The following is a 20,825-nucleotide window of genomic DNA, read 5'->3' on the forward strand; positions in this document are numbered from 1 at the left end:
ATCGGTGATCTGCGGTTGGGATGTGAAGAAGCAAAGAAGAAGAATCTACCCAGCTGAACAGGAAATGATAGCTCATCTGGACTAGCTGTTTTCCTTATGTCCTTTGAAGACATAATCAAGAAATGCAATATATAAGCAAAGTGAAACAATCTAAAATAGGTGCTGCATATAAATAGGAATGTGTGTGGAACTGGGACCCACTGGAGGGAATGCTCTTTACTGAGGATTCAGGTCACCCCGTGCTCTTGTTTTCTGAGGCACATACTTTAATTTTGAGAGATTGACACATTTATTTTTAACATTGAATGAGCAGCTTGCATTCAGGGCCACTGAATGGGAGTCAGTGTGCAGAGTGATTTGCTCGTGTGTATTTTGCATTGTTGTGCACGTACAAGGCCTTCTAATGGAATCGAGTTTCATTGGTAAATTTCACAACAACCTACTTTTGAAATAAATTAGAAAAGACACACACACACACATACACACTAACCTCGCCTCTTGTATCATTTATTGTGGACCTCATTGGATTCAACCCTGAGGCACACCTCTGAGCCAATAACATCGGCAGTCCTTCCTCCAGATCACATTCTGCAGAAAATGGCTTTCATCTCTCCTCTGGGTGGGGTGGTGGGGTTTTGTTTCCCCCATTGGCCTGGGAGTGTCTTTAGCATGCAGATGTGATTAGCTAATGTCACTGCGCAGCAGGCCTGATTCACTGTTCCTCTCTGCTGGAGGTGCTTAGGCACTGCAATGGCGAGAAAATCAAATTATAGAGCCATTAATTTGTCCAGGTAATCCAGTGTGTTTGGAGAAGTAATCTCCCTGGACTGCGTTCATCAAGCGTGTGATGCCTGCAGAAGTGAAACGTTATGTAAATAATAAGAGAGGACTGGCCCGAATCACCCCTCATTTCCAAAATAGTGTGTGACATGTTGACAGTTTCAGGTATATTAAAAATGCCATTTAGAAGTAAGTAAGTTCTTCTTGAAATTTCTAACTTCCTTCTGTTCCGGTACATGACTGATGTTTCTGTGGAGGGATTAGCACACAAAGACCCTTAAAGAGCCGTTACACACTTTTTAATAATAGTGTGGAGCTGGCACTGCAGAAAAGGGATTTTCTGAGTCTTACAGTTTCTGCAGGAACTTGTGTAAATTCAAGGTCTGTATATCTGTTAGAAACAATGTTAACTTGATGCCGGCAAATCTTCACAGTATTTCCCCATTAAAAGCATTTGTACTGAAGAGGAACCAAAACATTTAGTTTAGTAATTTATCATTCGAATGAATCTTCCTGAAGTTCAAACTGGAAATGTTCAGTTGGAAGCAACAAAATTACATGGTCATGAAGGTTAAAGTAAATGGAGTTTGCCTATCAATTAGAGCAAAGTTAATTATCTAAAGGAAGGTACAATTGTAATCACTGCAGTAGCAGCAGCAGCATTGATCAGATAAGACATGGTTTATACTGGGCTGCCTTCACAAGCCATTCCAGTTTTTTTGTTCCTTTTTGTATGTGGCTATTTCCAGTCAGAAACAATATCTCAGAACGTTTTTGTCTATAAATTAATCTGTAGTAATCGATTGAAAGTCATATAAACTAAGTCTCATTTTAATGAGGATCTGCATCATATTCCTAAAATGTGTCACAATGACACCTTCGTCCTTCAGTATATTGAGTTCTGTAATTGCATCATCTCAAATACTTCTAACCAATCAAAGTAATTGTGACTTCATTTGGTGGCCTGACACGATAACTTATAAAACACTATAACTCGCAGGTGAGAGTCTGGACTGCGGCAAGTATTGCTCCATGCTTCATCATCAGTGATGCAGAGAGGAGGCCATAATAAAAGTTTCCGTCAGCCTGTCTGGTGTGGCTACGCCTTTCTTATTAGTCGACACAGACAGAGTTGAATATTGCTCAGAAAGTATGATTTTTGAAATATTAATTTTCTACTTGATTAGATTTTAAACTGATGAGAAACCCAAAGCCTCATTAGACGCTGATAATGTCAGCCTTTATGACGGGACTGTGAAAAGAGTTCACAGAGGGCGAGGGAGAGAAACACAGCACCATTAATATTTGTCATTGTGTCTATTATTATTATTATTAACATTATTATTATTACATCCCAAATTCGTTGCATTCCAAACGTACCGCGTCTCTCGCCCATAGCAAGCTGAGATATTTTCCAGCAACTCCCGTGACCGGTAAAGCGGAAAACATGCATGGAGTATTATTATTGTTATTATTATTACTACTACTTTATTACTACTACTACTACTACTACTAGTACATATATTTTTGTCATCCCACTCTACTAACCAACTTCCTCCTTTGCTATTAACCTTCAGTGCTCAGGGGTATTCATCTGTAATCACATTAGCAGACCATTTGTGACAGCTCTCTCACTCCGTGCATGGTGTCCGTCCATCCATCCATTTTCTTGTAGATGAAACAACATCAATCATCTCGTCTACAGCTCCTTTTCCGCTTCGCAGGTCACGGGTGTTGTTATTCCAGCTTGCGACAGGCGAGAGGCGGGGTACACTCCAAACGAGACACCAGCCACCGGGCCACACAATACACAAAAAACATGCACACACACAATCAGATCTATGGACAATTTGAAGTGATCAATTCACTTAAGATGCATCTTTTTGGAGGTAGAAGGAAATTGGAGAACCCCGAGAGAACCCACGCAGAAGAGAGAACATACAAAGGAGAGAACACACAATTTTCACACTTTATGGAATTGAACCTGGACAATTCTTGCTGTGAGGTAACGGTGCTTCCCACCGCACCACTGTGCCGCCCCTATGCAAGGCGTGCAACTCTAAAATGATTCCTTCTCTCTTCTGCAAGGAGGAATCTTAAAGCAAACATTTTTGCCAAAATGCAAAAGTTGAGAATATAATTTGATCCTGTGAGTCAGTATTTCACCATTTTAGTCGACGGATACGAGAGCTGGTGTTTCAGGCTGGTGGAACAAACACATGCAGCTCCTTGCATGCTGAGGACATAACCCAAACCTTTGCAAATGTCATCTTCCCTGGGACTGAGTTTGACGCTGCTATTTGTGTCACAACAAACAACCCCTGGGTGTGGATGACTGACAAGTTGTGAGGGATAATTTGTCACATTCTGTCATTATCCCTTTATTCCGACTCACCGTTCACTCCGATGCGTGCAGCAACTCTGTCAGCTGGAATCACGGTGACACCCGGGAGCGAAACATGAGAGACGACATCATCAATCCGTTGAAGTGTAAAGGATTAAACTTTCATTTGGAAGTGCACGTGGAACACAATAGTGGTTGCTTATCCCCTTGGGGCGATGCAGATTGGATTCAAAACTTCTTTCAGCCTTTTCGTCCCCATTTTGCTTTTCTTTAATACCGCTCAGTTTATTGCTTTTAAAAGGCTCCTCCCACATGTGCCCTTTGCCTAACGATACACTTAAGGGGAGGCTGACGCAGGGTATGCGATTGCATCCCTTTGAAATATACAAACGGCACCTTTCATCGAGCGCAGTCAGCACCAGGCAGGGCTGTTTAGCAACTCCAGCCATTGATTACTGAAGTGAGTCGCCACCGCAATCGGCAGCTTGTGTCTCAGGGGACGGAGCGAGGGAGTTCAGGAGGTGCAATTAGCCGCTCCCAGAAGCACAGAGGGAGTGACAGAGAATCGACATGAAGAGTGAGGGAGAAGCAAGTGAGGAGGAGGAAGGGGGGAAATGGAAGTCAAAAAGAAGGGAGAATCAGGAACGAGGGATGTTTATAAGTTGAGGAAGGAAGATGGTCGTTACCCAAATGCGTCGTTAGGCCCCATCTATCCATCCCATGCTGCCATGCCCCCACGCCCACGCCACAGGGGTTTTAATTGGCCCAGTACACACTGTTTGCTCAAGCACTCAGCAAGCTTGGGGAAGGGCTCTGTGGAGGAAGGCGTTGAGCTCGGTCATGCTGGAAATATAGAAGATGGAAAGGAGTGGGTGGAGGATCGAGGTCTATTTGTGCGTCTTTGTGCACATGTGCAAATGATGTCTGTGCATGTTCCTGCTCCCATCGACATGGATCATTTCATATCTGGCCTTTTGGATAATGAGCAGCTTGAGTTTTGGTGATTTCCTATGTGGGGGGCATTAAAGAAGAATCAGCAATCTTTAGGCCTCATTATATTGCTGCTGTCACTGCATAAAAAGTACCGGTCGCTAAACCTAAACTCTTCTCCCCGCAAAAAGAAAGCTTCACCCATTGTACGGCTCCACCCGACTCGGATTTTCACTGAGCTGATACTTCCAGAAATATATGTTCAACCAACCGTCACAGCTCAATTGCGAAACTGCCCCATATCAAGCTCCTGTGACAATAACTTTATCACAAATCCCAGCTCAAATCCGAAAGCCTCGGACCACATAGAGCGACGTTAATTTGACCAGAATATTCCTCATTCCCAGCTGCAGCGTGCAGAAGCATAAAATGCCAACACCAAGTTAGACAGAGGACAGTTTTGTCTCTTTCAATCTGTTTAATTATACCTATGATCGTTCAAAGAACGTCATAAAATCTGTTTAGTTTCTTTTCAATCTGTTGAAACTTTTTTTTTTGTTCATGAATGGATTTTTTTGTTATGTAATTAGACAGAATAAAATTGTAAAAGACTATCTCCAAACCACAGCTTCGTCATCAAATAGCCAAAGAACAAAGTTATTCAGTTGCCGTTTGCTTTTTTTTTTTTAGTCGGACACATTTGAATCAATAAAGGCATTCGGCTCGATGTTTGTGCCTGAAGTAAGCCCAGAGGCTTTTATATGTCTGCACTTGTAATTTAATTAATAACTGACAGTGAATCTTTGACTATACTTGATGTCACTCATGACGAAGGCATAGCTTTCAATAAAAGAATATATCTGCCTTCTTGCGCTTTTAAAACTGAAAGAATCAAATTTGTTTTATGAGGGGCCACATATTGAAGCATTTTCACTTCAAATTAAATTCAACTTTCAGCAACAGCTTTTTTGGAACCTTTATCAAAATCATAATACTTTTATTGATCCCAGAGGGAAATTCGATTTGAAACAGTGCTCCACTCAACAACAACAAAAAGAAAGAAATTAAGACTATACATAATGCAGTGATATATAATAGAGACAATAGGAGATTTACGTGAGGGAAAAACAGTCTATGGTGTTCAGTTTTTGAGGGGTGTGGTCTCATTCTGTTTGTGTGCTTTGTTGTACCAGGAGTTGATGGAGGGGGTGGGTAGCGTTGTCCAGGATGCTTCGTAGTTCTTGACTCTCCAAGAGTCCAGTTTCACCCCCGCGCTGGTTGTTTGTTGTTTGTTTATTGAATCAAGACCATGGATGTTTTCTGTACCTCATTCATACATGAGGTGGATTCGTCGACCATCATCTTGCTATAATAACATGCATATCTGTCAAAGGAGGGGAGGGTAATTTCAGAACAAATATTACAACACACGATCACACACCCTTTATATCTCGTCTAATCCAGGTGTGCCAAACGAAAGAATCACACGCTGACGGCTGACCTACACATGTGCTTTCATAATTGATGCGCCAAACTTATCCAGTAGGAGCAGAGGACTGGAATGGTACAATTAATCATACAGGGATGTGTTTCTGAAAGAGAGGAGAGAGTAATGGCGATGGTGAAACATCTGCATGACGCCATCAGCTCATATCTTGTAATAGCTGACCTCTTAAGTACGGCAATGAATCACTGCTGGAAAATCGACTTGACTCGAATGCAATATTCATCACTGAAATGAGCCGCTGCAGTTCGACGATGTTGAATCATCGTCTGTTGTCCTGTCCAGATTCACTGTTTACATCAAATAGCCAAGCATGCATTCCTTCATCTTTTTTTTTTTAGTACATTTCATATTTGATGACTGTGTATTTTGAAGTAGAAATTGCATGATGTTTCATTAATTTAAGAGTTTATGATGTCACAGAAACTCCGTATTCCAACTGTTCCTCAGGCAAACCGTGTCTGGAGGTCGATCTCATTCCGAGCTGCGAGTTCATTCGGCACATATTTATGTCACAACATTTTCCAATTAAAACTGATTTAACAACTCAAACACCCAAAAATACTCGTCTTGTTTAGAGTTACAGGCTTTAAGGGCCTCTTGGCATGAGTCGTGTTTAACATGAACCCGCAGAAGGACCTTGTACATCATAAATCTGATAACAGATGAAATCCAACAAGACAATTATAGAAAGTGGGATGAATAGTCATCTTCTCAAACTCATCCGTGTGTTTTGATACCCTCTGAAATACAGCTCAAAATTAATTTGTTGTCAATAAATGAATGCTACTTGAAGCGTATAGGCCTTTTTGCAGGACAAAGTGCTCTGATGTTACTGTACAATACCGCTGTGAATCACCACCGGTTCTATTTAAGCATCAAGGTCTGATGTGGGTGGGAGGAAGAGACTTTCAAGGTAAAAATATTAACAATAAAGAACAATCAGAGCCCTAAGATATATGAATTTTACTAAAAGACCAAAATGGCATCTATTAATGGATTCAGATGCTCCACAGAGGTCGCTACGAGGTCGAAGGCTCATACTTCACGGCCCGCTTGATTCTCCGCCCCTTCCTCCCCGTACCTATCCGCTTCCATTCGCACAACTTCTGCCCCCTTTTTTCCCTAAATCTGTCATGCGCCGCTGGACTCTCTTCTTTAATTCTATCTGATGACGACCCCAGTTGCCCTCCCATCCCAGTAGAGTGTGGAGGAATGTATGCTAATATGGCCCGACTGTAAAAAAAAAAGAAAAAATGGAAATCAGCCTCCTCATACTCTGGCAGCATCCTGAGATGATGTCGCAGCATTGTTCCGCAGTAAACCCTAAACAGAGAGATAAGAACATGCCAGACTTGATCAGGGTGAATTATGCATCACCGGCCACTGAGTTCATGCGTTGAACTTTCTGATGAGTTCCTGTTGTAGCTGTTGCAAACCCCGCTGTCAAGAATATGAACACAGACAGCTGGAAAACAGCTTTCCCAGATAAACCTGAGATGCAAACAGATAAGTGGCTGCTATCAGAGGTTACCTCGACATCTGGGCGAGTTTGTGGAAAGAGCTGCAAACAGGATTATGTGCCGTGCACTCACCTTTCCCCAAACGCAAGGCCTTGATCGATATGTGACTAATGTGATCAGGGAGGGCTAATCACCCCTCGTCTTGTGCTTTCAATGAAAGCCCATTAACCGTGTGGCAGTGGAGCACTGGCGCAGTTTTTCCTCCCATCCGAGTCCTACAGCAAACAGCTACTTCCAAGAGCATATAGTACTGCGATTCTGGATCGGGATGTGTTTGATGTCTCTCTCAATTGGAACATTTGAATCCAGAAAAGGGCAGATGTGAAAGCGACTTGTCGCTAAGAACTCAGCGTGGTGTCCTGGTGCGTTTTCATTTACCTACAGCTCGCATGGGCGTAGCATATCTCATTAAAATACAGGAGCATAGCTTCAACATCCCCCCCCCCCCCCCCCCATTTTCCCAATGTAACAGTATCCTGGATTCTGAACCCCCCCTTGCTTCTTCAGTCTGATTTCTCCAAAGTTAATGAAATTGTCACAGCACCTTATGAAATTGCCACCGTGTAAGCAATAACATCTGGCAAGTAGATGGTGCATGTAATGTCCGCTGAGCCTCACTACACACACCCCTAATGGGAGGAGAGACAGACAGACGGACATCAGGCGGTGCAGACAGACGGGAGCAGATCAGCAGACAGGGGGAGACCTTGGCTTTTAGCAGTCACACACAACATTTGCTATCTGACAGAAGATTACCTTCAGCTTCCAGTAGCAGATTTCATATTTAATTAAAAATAAAACAATTCTACGTTTGCATTTCGCTTTTGCTCAGAAAGATTCAATCTAAACTAAAGAATGGAGTTCTGCATAAAAACACTGATGGAGACGTGGAGCAATTTCTTCTTTCTTTTATGCTGTGTTTTTTTTGTGTTTGAGTATGTCTGACAATAATGAACAGATGATGGAACGCACATCTAGCCTTTCGTGCTTTTAGTTGCTTCTTTCCAAATCTAGGATTTTTCATTTTGCACCTTTTAAATTGTATCTATGTGCATCATTTTATGTATTTTGTTTTACAAAATAACTATTGCTGGATTTTTTTCCCTTTACTCTTGTATGAATTTATATAGATCTAAATATAAGCACAACACGCCTGTTGTTTTGTGTTGTTTTGGTCTATTCCCTCAATTGGCTAAGGTAAAACAGTTTAAATTAGTCGATGATTTAAAGATTAAGATCGATCACAGTTGAAATTGTAAAGTTTTAGCTAAACAACTTACTGATTGTAATTTTTTTTCTCTGTAACTGAATCCTGGAATGACTCAAATCTAATGTTTGAGACTAAGAATGCAGCGAAGAGTCTCAATATAAGATTTTGCACGCTGCATAAAATTATAGCTGAAGATTGTGAAATGCACTGTATAATGGTCCACTGCCGTGTGTGTGTGTGTGTGTGTTACTGCATTATGTTTAGCAGAACGGCGAGCGCCCGGCTCCTCGGCAGCCCTGGCAGGCCTCTGACAGTTCATGCTGGCTGCTTTCCTGATGAGCTCTTCCAATGGGATGCCAGCTGGCTTGCTGCTGCCAACGCCGCTTCTCCGCTACCACCATCATCATCATCACCACCACCACCGAGTTCGACTGAGTGAAGACAGGGTGTAGAAGGAGACGGAAAGGAAATGGGACGTGCCAGCTTGCACCCTCCTTTCCCGCTCACTGAGATGTTAAATCTGTTGTCGGCCTCCCTTTTTTGCAGATGGTGAGTTTAATTCTTCCCAGGCCGCTTCCTTTGCCCGTTCTCTCATCCAGGGGCTCTCTCGCATCGCCGAGCATCAGCACCAAACTGGAAGGAGGTTATGGTAACAACTAGAACATTCAATGAAGCCTTGCAGGAGTAAAGCACATTCAGGTGTCATTCCTGTCGTACAAGTTATGCTGCGTCTGCTCTTTAATGAGGGCCAGCCTGAAGCATCAATCAGTCAAAGAGGGGGAGGGAGGGGAGCGTTCATGTGACGGACTATTTATTAAGCAGCCCTTGCATGTTTTCCTGTGTTCTCCGGCATCTGCATGTCCCATTAGAAGCGTTTGGTCAGCAATGCTGAGGCCAGCACATTGAACCTGTGTCACAACATAATTAGGGTCTCCTCCACATATCACAGTTCTGCTTGGCTGTGCTCCCCAGAGGCACATTGTTATGTCAGCACATACACACACACACACACACACAATGAACAGCCAATCCCCACAGCCCCGCTGACACAGACACACACTCTCACATCTCACAATCAAGCTCATGCGCACACGTACCGGTATCGTCCGTTTGCGTGAATGAAGATGGGATCGCACGTCACACATTTGTACAATAACCAATGATATTGTCCAGTCATTTCTGCAGCCTGAAAAACTGAAAATGTTTTACTGTGGCAACGTTTGTATTTATATCATGTTAATGCAGGTACTCATTTCACCAACATTAGCAATGTAAAAGAGTCACTGTTGGCTGTTAGCTGTTATAAATAAATTACATCCAGAATATTTGTTAGGAGTGGGAAATAGCATATTCATAGAGAACAATGAAAATGCTAATATTTCTAAACACCGCTGTTGCAAAGTGTCGATGTTCACTTGCAACATTGACACTGTATGGTGCATATGCACGCTAATAACACGCATCAGATGCAATTTACATCAACGTTTCAGAAAAAAGAAATCACATTTAATTTCAAAATGAGCTCCACAGGAAGATTCATTGTCTGAACTTGCAAAATTTACAGGGAACAGAGAGCTCACACAGACGGCAATTAACACAAATATCGCTTGACAATTGAGCCACAGTGGACACACAATACAGGGAATACCAGCTGAAGGAACAGATCATGTTTCTGAATTTAATATTTCTTTCAAAAATATGCACCAAAAGCAGATTACATCCCATGTGATGCGTTGGAGGGAGGTTTAGATTTTTACAAGAGGTCTAAGAGATGATTACGTGTGTTGAGGTTTCATTAGCCTCACTAACCCGGATCTCTTTTACTGGGCAGCGTACAAAGTCATGAATAATTGAGATGTTGGTAGAGAACTTTAAAAGTAGGCTGATACACGACCCCCCCCCCTCCCCCCCCCCCCAAAAAGCCCACTTAACTAAAGACTGAACGGATTCTCACAGACCAACAAAGCACAGGAACAAATGCAGATGCTGTCAGAGAAAGAGTGTTCATGTTATTTATCACTGATGCATGAATTTTTGGGTTATATTTTACTTCCATTAATATATTATTACCCCAATTCAAGTTGGCGCTAGCGCTGCTTCGACCAGCAGCATCACTGCGTGGCTGAGGATTGCAGTATTCATGATGACAGCGTGTGCAATGAAGAAAGGCTTTCTTCAACCAGACTATAAAGCAAAAGTCCGCCAACAGCAAAGTTTTCCATGTAGCAAAAATAAAAGAACCTGGTCAAATTTATACCCATCATCTGCCATGAAGGGAGCAGCATCTCACCTCTAAAATTTCACGATATATTGTAAAGGGATCACCCCCCTCACCCCCCCAGGCTATATCTTACTGAATGTATTTTGGCTGCTGCTGTCACGCCATTCCTGCAGAAATGTTTGACTGAAGTATATCAGCTCTCTTTGATCCCCAAATCACCCTTTCTTTGTTCAGACACTGTCTTCCTTTTTCTTTTATTAGATGGAAATGTAAGATGAATATACTTTAAAATTGATGTTCCTTTACTTTTTGGGATCCAAACTCTGAAGATTAAAGCTATTCCTCTTGATATATTTCATATTAACAATGAATGGAAGTACTTTTTATAGGATGAAAATGATCATTTGTAGAGACCCGCAGGCAGTCATCACCCAGCTCTGTAGGTGTCCTCTATTTTTTAGTGTCTTTCAGCTCATTGTTTTTTACAGCTTGCAGCTTGACAGTTCTGAGTGAGTCTCAGCGACTTCATAATTAAATCCACTGTATGTAACTACCCAGCCGAGATGCACAGGCCAGGGTGAAATATGTGCCAATTAACCACCTGACCTACAAATGATCAGCATTATGTGTTATATTAAGACACTACGGCTTGTGGAAAGGAAATAACGCCGCTCTCCAGGGTGCTGGAGAACCTCCTGCTTTTCGTTTCAGTGTCAGTCTTCAAAGGTCAGAACGACTTCACATCCTGCCACGTTTCATTTGGCCTTGTTTCCTCTTTGCCCACGTTTCTAGTTGATATGATGTGTGAAAAGGTGAAATATTCCCACATGCATTCAGTACATCAACTTTAATATGGTGACGAACAGCGATGTTTCCATCACACTTGCCATGATAACTCGGGTTCATTGTGTTACGCTTGCCCTGAGTAGTCAGGGGGGAAAAAAAAGAATGAATATATGCAAATAAAAAAAGTACCTAAGTTGGATAATTGTTGAACCTAAAGTTGAACCTGCCTTGGCCTACTTACTTTCATGTGAGCCATGTTGCTGCCACAGTCCAGATACATTCAACTGCTGTGAAGTAAAATAAAAAAAAAGAATTGAATGAAGGTATCAAAGCGACTGTCTTTCTATCTTTCTATCTGTCATAGACTGGTGACCCATTCACCATGGCCTTGTTCATTTTTATAACACAAATTGTGAAAGGCTGATGATGAAACTTTGACTATCATAGCAATGAAAGGAATATTATTTGAGACAAGATTTCATCCAGCAGTATACATCTTTTTTTTATTTAAGCCGAGAGCAAAATAAGAACATTTTAAGGACAAGTGGGTGCACAGATGGCAAACCCATTACTACCCTATACATAAACCACAGTGCAAAATAGAAAAGCCAGCGGTTACACAGTGGCTGTTTCAAGCTTTGTTTGACCACTCAATTACTTTTTAAAGTGGGCGCATCAGGATGCAATGTCGGGTGGATATGAGGGAGGGAAACAGGGTTTATCATAAACTGGATGGGTCTCCATCTTTGGAAAAAACCGTTTTAGTGTCCAATGGAGGGACTGCATCTTTACTGCATGTTACAAATAATTTAACACAGTTATCCTTTAAAAAAACAAATACACACACTATAAATGTTTTATCGTTCTGTGTCACAAATGACAACTGCATGTTGGCTGCTCCTCCCTGTCGCCTTGTGCTAACGTGGAACAACTGATTAGAATTCAGCTTCCGAGGAAGTGAACATCCAGCTCTGTAAATCAAATCTGCTGGCTTAAGAAGGAGAGGCAACAACAAATTTGAGAGCAATATGCAATATTCATTAGCCATAAATAATTAATTTGTTTGCTTACAGCTCAGCCCAAAGTGATTGTGGCCCTTTTTCATTTGGGTGTATTTTTCTGCAGGGCTTGATGGTTTTTCTGGTAGTTAGTCGTAATGCCTAGTTAGGCTTTGACTCATAAGGAGAAAGGTGCACACACAAAACATACAATGGTTAAGGTGTGGTCTTGTCATACGCACATCATGCTGCATCCATGTTGATCATAGACTCAGCAAACTGACACATGAGGAAGTTACATGACGAAGATGCAGATAGTCGAGCGTCTTCCATTCAAAATGAGCATTTGAATTTCTAAATTACAACTAACATTCAAATGAATGTTAGTTGTAATTTTTAAATGGGGAAATAATCACGCAGTCTGTGTCTGTCTGGCTCAATGCGATCCCATTTGTATTTCCGTCACACAAACCACCTTACTCATACTTCATTGCCTGCTGCTGCTGCTTCTGCCTTCAGGCCTGAATACGGTTCTAGAAAGAGCTCTGTTTCACAATGCTTTCTGCATTCACACAGTATCAGACACAGGATCTGCTGCAGAAAAAGAAAATCATTATGCATGTAATAGTACCGTTCTTACTAAACACTCAATTATCTGCACTTTTGTACTCTCACACAGGAAAACAGTGATTACTAATGCTGCTTCAAGTGCTACAGATTGGACGAGGGTGCAATTTAGACTGATCCAATACTCAGTTTACTTTTGAATGAAAATTCCCTGTACGACACTCTTTACCTGGAATTTGAGTTGGATTTAGTCATGTAATTTGCTCTTCATCAAGAGCAGTGTGGACTGCGTAATAAATGTAGCCAGAATGAGATTTGCTCTGATTTATTCTCCTGCCCCAGTGCAGCCAAGGACACAAAGTCTAACATGGGCTTCAATTTAACTTCTTTATAGAGGATAATTACATTCGCAGCAACTGAGTCAAGCGGCGCGACATTCTAGACTGGAAATCACATTTTCTCAGCAGTTGAAGGGTTTTATATCGGAGACCTGATTGTGCTCGCTTAGATCATGGTATCTGTGATTAACTCGCCGTGGAAATACTCAATACTCGGCAGCTTATTTCCTTAACCATGAACCAAAATGAATCTTTGACATCGATTGGTATTTAAAAAAAAATATGTGCCTGACCCTGAACATTTTCAATGCAGTATTACAAAATGAAAATATATTTTATTTTACCAGCAGAAACATAATGTTCGACTTCCTTCTACTCTACATATATGTAGACCACTATCAACTATAGCTGATAATTGTAACAGAAAGAAAATAATAATCATATTTTATTATTATTTCAATAATAATAATATGTCTTTATCAATTGTGATGGACCTGGAAAAGCACCCCCCTCACTAAGGTCAAGTTAATCAGACTGAAGTGGACTCATACAGGAACTTGTTGTTTTTGTTTATTTATGTCGTGCTTTTATTTTGTTGCCCTCAGAGTTCTGCCTCCAGGGGGCGTGTTCATGAGGTGCACCCAGGGGTCACCAGCTGGCACTAATCAGTGATTGGGTCCGTACCTGGCTGTCAGGATGGAGTGAGGGGGGAGTGTTGGACTACTTTTTTTTGGCTTTTTTTTAGTTGGTTCTTTAGTTGTTCATTTTTGTTTTCCTGTATGGTTCCATGAATGTTGTAAATAGAGCATATATTCATTTATTGTATATATATATATATTTAGGTGAATATGGTGGGGTTATGGGTCTGAGGTAAAACTCAGAATGGTTTAGTCTATGAAGATTAGATGCAGGTGTGAGTGTGAGAGAGGAAGACCGTGCGCTCCTCTGAGACAGGACTGTACCACATGCTGCTGGTTCTTTACATAATGTTCCTGAAAAGTTTTCAGTTAAAAGTTTTTATTGTAAGTTTTGGCAAAATTAATAATTAAAAAGAAACCCCAAGAAGGACCAGAAAAAAAGACACCTGTCTGCTGTGGCTCATTTTACCGCCACACCTCAACACAACTTGGTTTTCTTCAACCTGTTTGTTAACAGCACCCAAAACCTTACTTAAAGCTCAAGAAAGACAGGTAAGACCATTTTTGTTCCCATTTCATGTATTCAAAAAGCTAAAACATGATTATGTACTTTTGTGTATAATGCTCTGAAAAAGATATCCTGTAATTATTCATTCCAGTGTATGGATACCGTACTTTGAATACTGCAGGCATGTTTGTGTGTAGTTGTGTAATTTTAATCGTTACGTTACACTGTGTAATTAATACCAGTAATAACTAATACAACTAAGAGCAGTGTGACGTTGATGATGACAACCAGCTGTTTTTAAATACTCTCTTACTATACTGTATTGTTATTTATGACGTAGTACATCTTTATATATGAGAGTGAAACAAATCCCAGTAGTCTGTCAAGTCTTGAGTACTGATCTTATTTGTTTAGAACCATACGGCTTCATCAGCATGCCGTTTTAACTGTGCTGTGTCACCAAAACAGCCGTGAGGCAATCGATAGGAGTTGGGCCCAATGATTTGGGAGCGGCGCTGATCAATAGGCCAATAGGAAGATTCCCTGTGCCTAAAAATTGAGAGGCTGTAGCATGGATATATAAAGAGAGTTGGTAAAGGTCAACTTGATCACAGTGTTGAGAGTTTAGTTAAATTAATTGGGTGTCATTTCTTGAAAACAATCCAAATGCAATGAGTAAAGGCTTCTCTGCAAATCTCTCGTTGAGAGCTTGACTCTCTTCAGCCAGTTTCACAAGGATTCAGATGCAGCCTCGCACCACTTAAATGAATGTGTTGGCTCGCCCCTGATGTCTCGCCGGAGACGGTCGCAAAAGGCTGCGCCTTCTGGGTTCTGGCAGCATTTTGATACTAGCTGCCGTGACCCGCTGCACCTCAATGTGAAACCTTCCTCTTCTCACCCCAGCTATGTGTGTAAATACTGCAGACAGGCTTTCTGCTGCTGTGAATACTGAGTGTGTCAAAGTGCTGCTACCCAGAGACAAGCGGGGGTGTTCGAGGAAACATTTGTAGAAGAGAAACGCCTGTCAGATCTGCCTTTTTGTTTTTATTGTCAGGCTAAAGCCTGTCCCTCAGCGGGAGGTCTTATGACTGCTTCCCTCTGCAGAACAATAAAAACACTAAATCCAAATGGAGATGTACTTTCTTTCATAAAGAAGGGCATAAAGAACAGATGTGGTATGGCTGTCAATAAAAAATAAAAAGACATGTGCTGCTTTCTGGGGAAATGGAGAGCATGCAATGCCTCATCAAGGTTTTACTAGAATAAGGACTCATTGGATCTTTTTTAAAGGGAATCCTGCAACAGGGCTCCCGAGTGCATTTGGAGAATGCTTTTTCTCCACCTGCTCCCTCTCCGGCTGGTCTCGGATAAGCCAAACTCAAGGCTTTACTACACTATAAACGAATCACGACAGAGAAACTGAATTCTTTGCCCTTTTTTTAAAATGCTCGGCCCCTTCTGAAATTTCCTGCAAAACCCGTTGGTGACCTATTTACTCAGTGAATCGTTCGATAACGCTGGCGTTCAGGGAGGCATGGGTCCCGTGAACTTGTTTACTGAAGCTAACATGCATGCAGGGCTTGGAAGGAAGTTAGACCTGCAACTGCGTTTTGGATATTATTCACTTCAAATGCCTCGGTTCAATACTGTTGCTGTTGACTTAAGTGAAGCAGCACTGCCTCAAAACTAAAAAAGAAGATTTAAAACATTTTCTGTGAGCTCCAGGCATCAGTGGAACAGCTTCCACAGGTGGTCACTGGCACCAGAGCGGAATATTGTCAGAATAGCAACACTGTTCCTTCTCACCCGCTCACTGAATACGTCTTTGGCTGACCCAAGCCTTGTGTTGTGCCATGACATCATCGAAAGGCCTTCCCCCAAATCCCAAAGTGTCTCGTTTCATGCCACCTCCACCTGGCATCTCGAGCAATTCCAATTCCAAGAACGGTAAGGATACGACTTGTTTCTAAACCCCTTCATGAGGCATGGAGACGCTGCAGTCGGGAGGCACATCATAGTCACATTCATTCCAAAGCATTGTAGTGGCACGACACATCTTGGATTAAAGCAAGATTTGCATTATATTCCAGGAGGTAAAAAAGACGGAGTGGGGAATACTGGGAGCAGACAGGTGGGAAGTTGAATCGGAAACGTCCACGGTGGTTTCCTGCTGGTTGGATGACGCAAAAGGTTCAGCGAGAAACATAATGATGAGCAGCAGGGAGGTAGAGGGGATAAATACAGACGGGCCACACATTCCTACAATCGTCAGGATATTCAGCAAACTAATATTCCTGCCCAAACTGTTGAGAGGCAGCCAAAGAGCTTCAAATACCAGTAAAAGCATAACCTCCCCACTGGAGGTCAAAAGAAGCGCGCACACACACACACACACACGCACTGAAAGAGTTACGAGATGAGAAAAAAAGGTATACAACAATTAAGGTAATCAAAAAGATTGTCTTCAGACACTTTGTCAATTATTGGCAAATGATTAAAAATGATTTTCGCTACCTTCCCGGCTCCACTACCCTCGGATTCGAGGGCATTACACTAATGGCAGTATGAAAGGGATGAAAGAGATAAATCATTCAGCGCCAAAAATTAAATTTAGAATAGCCCACATAAAATATTAACTCCACTCAATTTATTTTTACTTGGCTATTTCACTGTGAGCTCCTTGTCTGTAGATCAAATATCGACAACTCGGCTTAATAACAGTGATGGTACCTCGGGAGGCGATGCCCATGATGTCATCTCTATGTTCTGTTTGAACCTGCGAGCTTGTGCAATTAAAAAGATGGCCTGGTCACAAACCCGAGTAATTAGATGATCATGCGTTCATGCGATGATGCCCTGCAGAGGGCGCCAAACCACCCGCTGCTGCTCCAGGGATCCCCAGTTGATGCGCAGCTGTCCATGAAGTGCAACCTTCGCACAAGCAGTTTCTGTTTCTTCTCGGCTGCAGCATGGAATTAAGCTATTATTTATTTATTTTACTTTTGTTTACAGAAAGATTCAACCACTAACGGTATAGATAAAATGTTTAACAAGATAATTTTGAGAGGTTGAACTTTGACTTTAATTTCATCCAGGAAAAACATAATATTAACTGTCAGGTTTGTGTTTTCTATGCTGGGTGCGTCACTAAAGTGTATCGCTACTCCCACAAGTGCACTATTTCACAGCACAGAAAAAACTGTTCTGATGATGATGAATCAACCCCGTTTAAGAGGAATGGCTCCTGTTATTAACCTACACTTGTCCCAAAAGCAAAACATTTGCTTGTCCATCGGGAAAAATATAATCATGCAAATTAAAATGATTTCATTAAGAGTGTTGCTAGGAAACAGCTATTTGATACAGCTTCAACAGGAAATACAATGCACTGGGTAGCGTTATGTAACTTGCAGGACAATGGTGGTATGAAATCTGTGGTCAGAATACATGCATTTTAATAAGGGTTATTTCTAGCTGCTCAATTCATGGAAAGACTGAATTTAATGGAATGGATTTTTGCCATTTTCCAAAACCCCCCTTGGACTGCCAGCAGGACCCCTGAGGGCATACCGGGGCCCGCATTCGGGATCCACTTAGCTTTTGGAAACTTTAAAAGTTATGCATTGCATAAAGAAAAAGTTGCAAAAACGTGCAGGAATGCGTCAGCGGTGTGTGTGTGTGTGTGTGCGTGTGTGGGTGTGGGTGGGGGGCAGACACTAACACAGACATCTCCCGGTTTAAAGCCAGATACGCTGATGGAGCCGGATGAATGCTGCATGACAGACAGCGCCTCATCCTGCCTGTCTGATAAAGGACGCGTTGTGAAACATGAGCAGACAGGAGTGGAGACTGTGTGTTCGGTGTTGATTGCAAAGGTCTGTCAGAGCTGGATCTCCTGAATGCCAATTCTCTCTCTCTCCCGCTCGCTCGCTCGCTCTCTCTCTCTCTCTCTCTCGGCGTCCAGCAGCTGCGCCTCTCACGCATTTCCTCCCATACAGATGAGCGCTGGAAGCCACGCATCTCTTGACGTAGCCACAGACCGGCTGCGTGTGCCACTCGGTCTCCGTAGCACGTCTTTGCGGGACGTGACTGATGCTCTCGTGGCTCCACGACTGACGCATCCGGCTCCCAAAGTCGCGTGAATCCATTAGAAAGTCATCGGAGACAAGCAGCGTGCGTCACGGAGGCGCCGAGGAGAAACCGTCCGCCGCTCCTCGCCGGACTGGACCCTGCCCAGTGTGTGTGTGCGTGTGCGTGTGCGCGCGCGGAGCGGAGGTGATGGCTCCGCTTGACAGCAGGCAGTCAAGGCAGCAGCATCAGCATCAGCATCATCCGCGGAGGGGACCACAGCTGGAAATGAGCCGCGATGTGCGTGGGTACGTCTGCCTGTAACCGTCAGCATCAGCGTGACGCGTCGGATTCGCTCTCCGCTGAAGTCCACGCGGCTCTCGTGGATCGCATATGTGGAGTCGAGGAGAGGTCGCTGTGTTTTAAGGCCGGCTTTCCTGCAGCCCACCCCCCGTGCTCGCCTGCTTTCCCCGCATCCTCCGCGCGGCTCTTACGCGCCAGCTCCGCGTTTTCACTGCGCGGCAGTGGACATCAAAACCATCGCCACCTGAGTGCGTTCACATAAATACCTTGACAGAGAATAGTGAGACTAAAAGACATCGGGGTGGAGTGTCTCTCGCTGCCCCTGGAAGGACTTCTTGCCGTTGAGAGCTGGATATGCAGAGCTTAACGTGAAAGGATGGATCTAATCATCAGTGTTTGGGGGCTGCTGGTGCTGATCGTGCAGGGCGTCCGTTGCCAAGGCGTCTACGGTGAGTGTCATCCTTCCTGCCGGAAACAAACATGATCGTGACCTTGCAAAACAACCGTTGCTGATAAATGGTCCTTTAAGCCTCGCAATGATTCAAAAACAAAACGAAGCACAACATGAGTCCATGTAAGGGCAACAGACCGGGTCTGCCTGCCTGTCATGTCTGAGCGAGGAGCTCCAAATGTTCTCAGCCATACCCCGAGGTTATACGGCAAATCCCGTGTGCAGCCAATCATGCACAACCGCTTTTGTCATCCAATCCATCAGTCCCGATGGTCCTTGAGCGGGTTCAGTTTACTATGTTAGTAATATATTATTACACTGGGAACTAGCAGATTAGATTCTGCAGCCTCTCAAACATGTAATTTGGTCATTTTAATGCAAAAGGTCGGCGCTGTCGTACACGAGTCCAAATGCATTTCTGAATGTCACCATAATGACTGTAATTGTGTGTTGAGCTGTGGCATTTGGAATTCACAGATTGTTCTTGCATGCGATGGATCCATCTCCCACCTTTTGTTTTTTCTTCCTCAATGCTCGGCCTCTTCCTCCCCTCTCCTATACTTAACAGAGAGCATGCATCCTATGTGTTTTACTCTGCCTTCTTGTGCAACCAGTGGCACGGATGTCACCACTTGTGAATCGGCATCCCTACAGCAGCGGCTGCACCGTGCGGGAATGATTATTTTATGTGCACTAACATTTGGACACTCGGGGAACTCTGGGTCCACAGAACTGACCTGCTCGTGGCTCGAGCGGCTCTAAACACACACCACAGGTTGTGTGAGGTCGGGGAGAAACATGAGACGATGCTCTTGAGTTGAGGCGTTAAAAAAGGAGAGGCATGCAGAGTTGATGTTGCAAAGATGGGGTTAATGTGAGCGTGGCAGGAACAGGCATGGCGCTATACCTGTCCGGTGATGCACCAGGATTTTATCTCTTTTGTTCCAGAAGGAGAAGAGTGAGTGAGGCATACTGGATATGCGCAATCACTCATGTCATATTGCAGAGTAAAAGAACAACAACCTCTGAGCACTTTCCAGGCAATGTCTGATTCGTCAGCAGGTGCTGCTGTTGAAAGTCAGCGAATTCCTCCGGTTTTACCTGAAGCCTGTGGGCATAATCTCTCATCAAGCACTCATGTCTCAAGAAATCACTGTCAGTATCCTTACCCAGTAAATTAGTCTCTCCGAGAGGCACGGGGCTGGACATGACGCTAGCCATCAAAGCCCATCACGTGCATGTCAGATCAAAGCCGCAGATCCCCGGTGCGAGTGAGCCACGCGTGCCAGTGCGGATGACGATGCAAACTCATTTGGAGGATTCATTTCCCATAATGCTCACCATGTTGCCATTTCCATAGAGACATGTGTGGACTTGTCACTGCAGCGACAGGTGAAATGGGGAGATGCAGCAGGTTAGATTGTTAGAGGAGCCTGAAAAACCCTTCAGCCAACCTCCATTTTTTTCCACCACTACAGCATTTTACCCGTCCTGTAGTAAGCGCTTTAGTCAGGATTTACATATGCCCTGCTTTCTTGCTGCTGCTGCTGCTTTATACTGTCATCATGCACTGTGAAAAGTAGATGTTTAAGGACTCATATCTATATATTACCTTCCTTTACATGGAAATATATTGGCAAGGCTCAAAAGTCAATA

General features: G+C 43.1%; 1 protein-coding gene across 1 annotated transcript in view; it reads left to right on the plus strand.

Annotated features, from left to right (window-relative positions):
- Nucleotides 1-19,094: 19,094 nt before the first annotated feature.
- Nucleotides 19,095-20,825, plus strand: part of LOC137913712 (MAM domain-containing glycosylphosphatidylinositol anchor protein 2-like) — a gene marked incomplete at its 3' end in the record, with an annotated part of 116,564 nt that continues 114,833 nt past the window's right edge. Inside the window, exon 1 of the mRNA XM_068757343.1 lies at nt 19,095-19,167. Coding sequence (XP_068613444.1) covers nt 19,095-19,167 — 73 coding nt within the window. The remainder of the gene's footprint in view (nt 19,168-20,825) is intronic.

The sequence above is a fragment of the Brachionichthys hirsutus genome, unplaced genomic scaffold (genome assembly GCF_040956055.1).
Source record: "Brachionichthys hirsutus isolate HB-005 unplaced genomic scaffold, CSIRO-AGI_Bhir_v1 contig_330, whole genome shotgun sequence".
Lineage (NCBI taxonomy): Eukaryota > Metazoa > Chordata > Actinopteri > Lophiiformes > Brachionichthyidae > Brachionichthys > Brachionichthys hirsutus.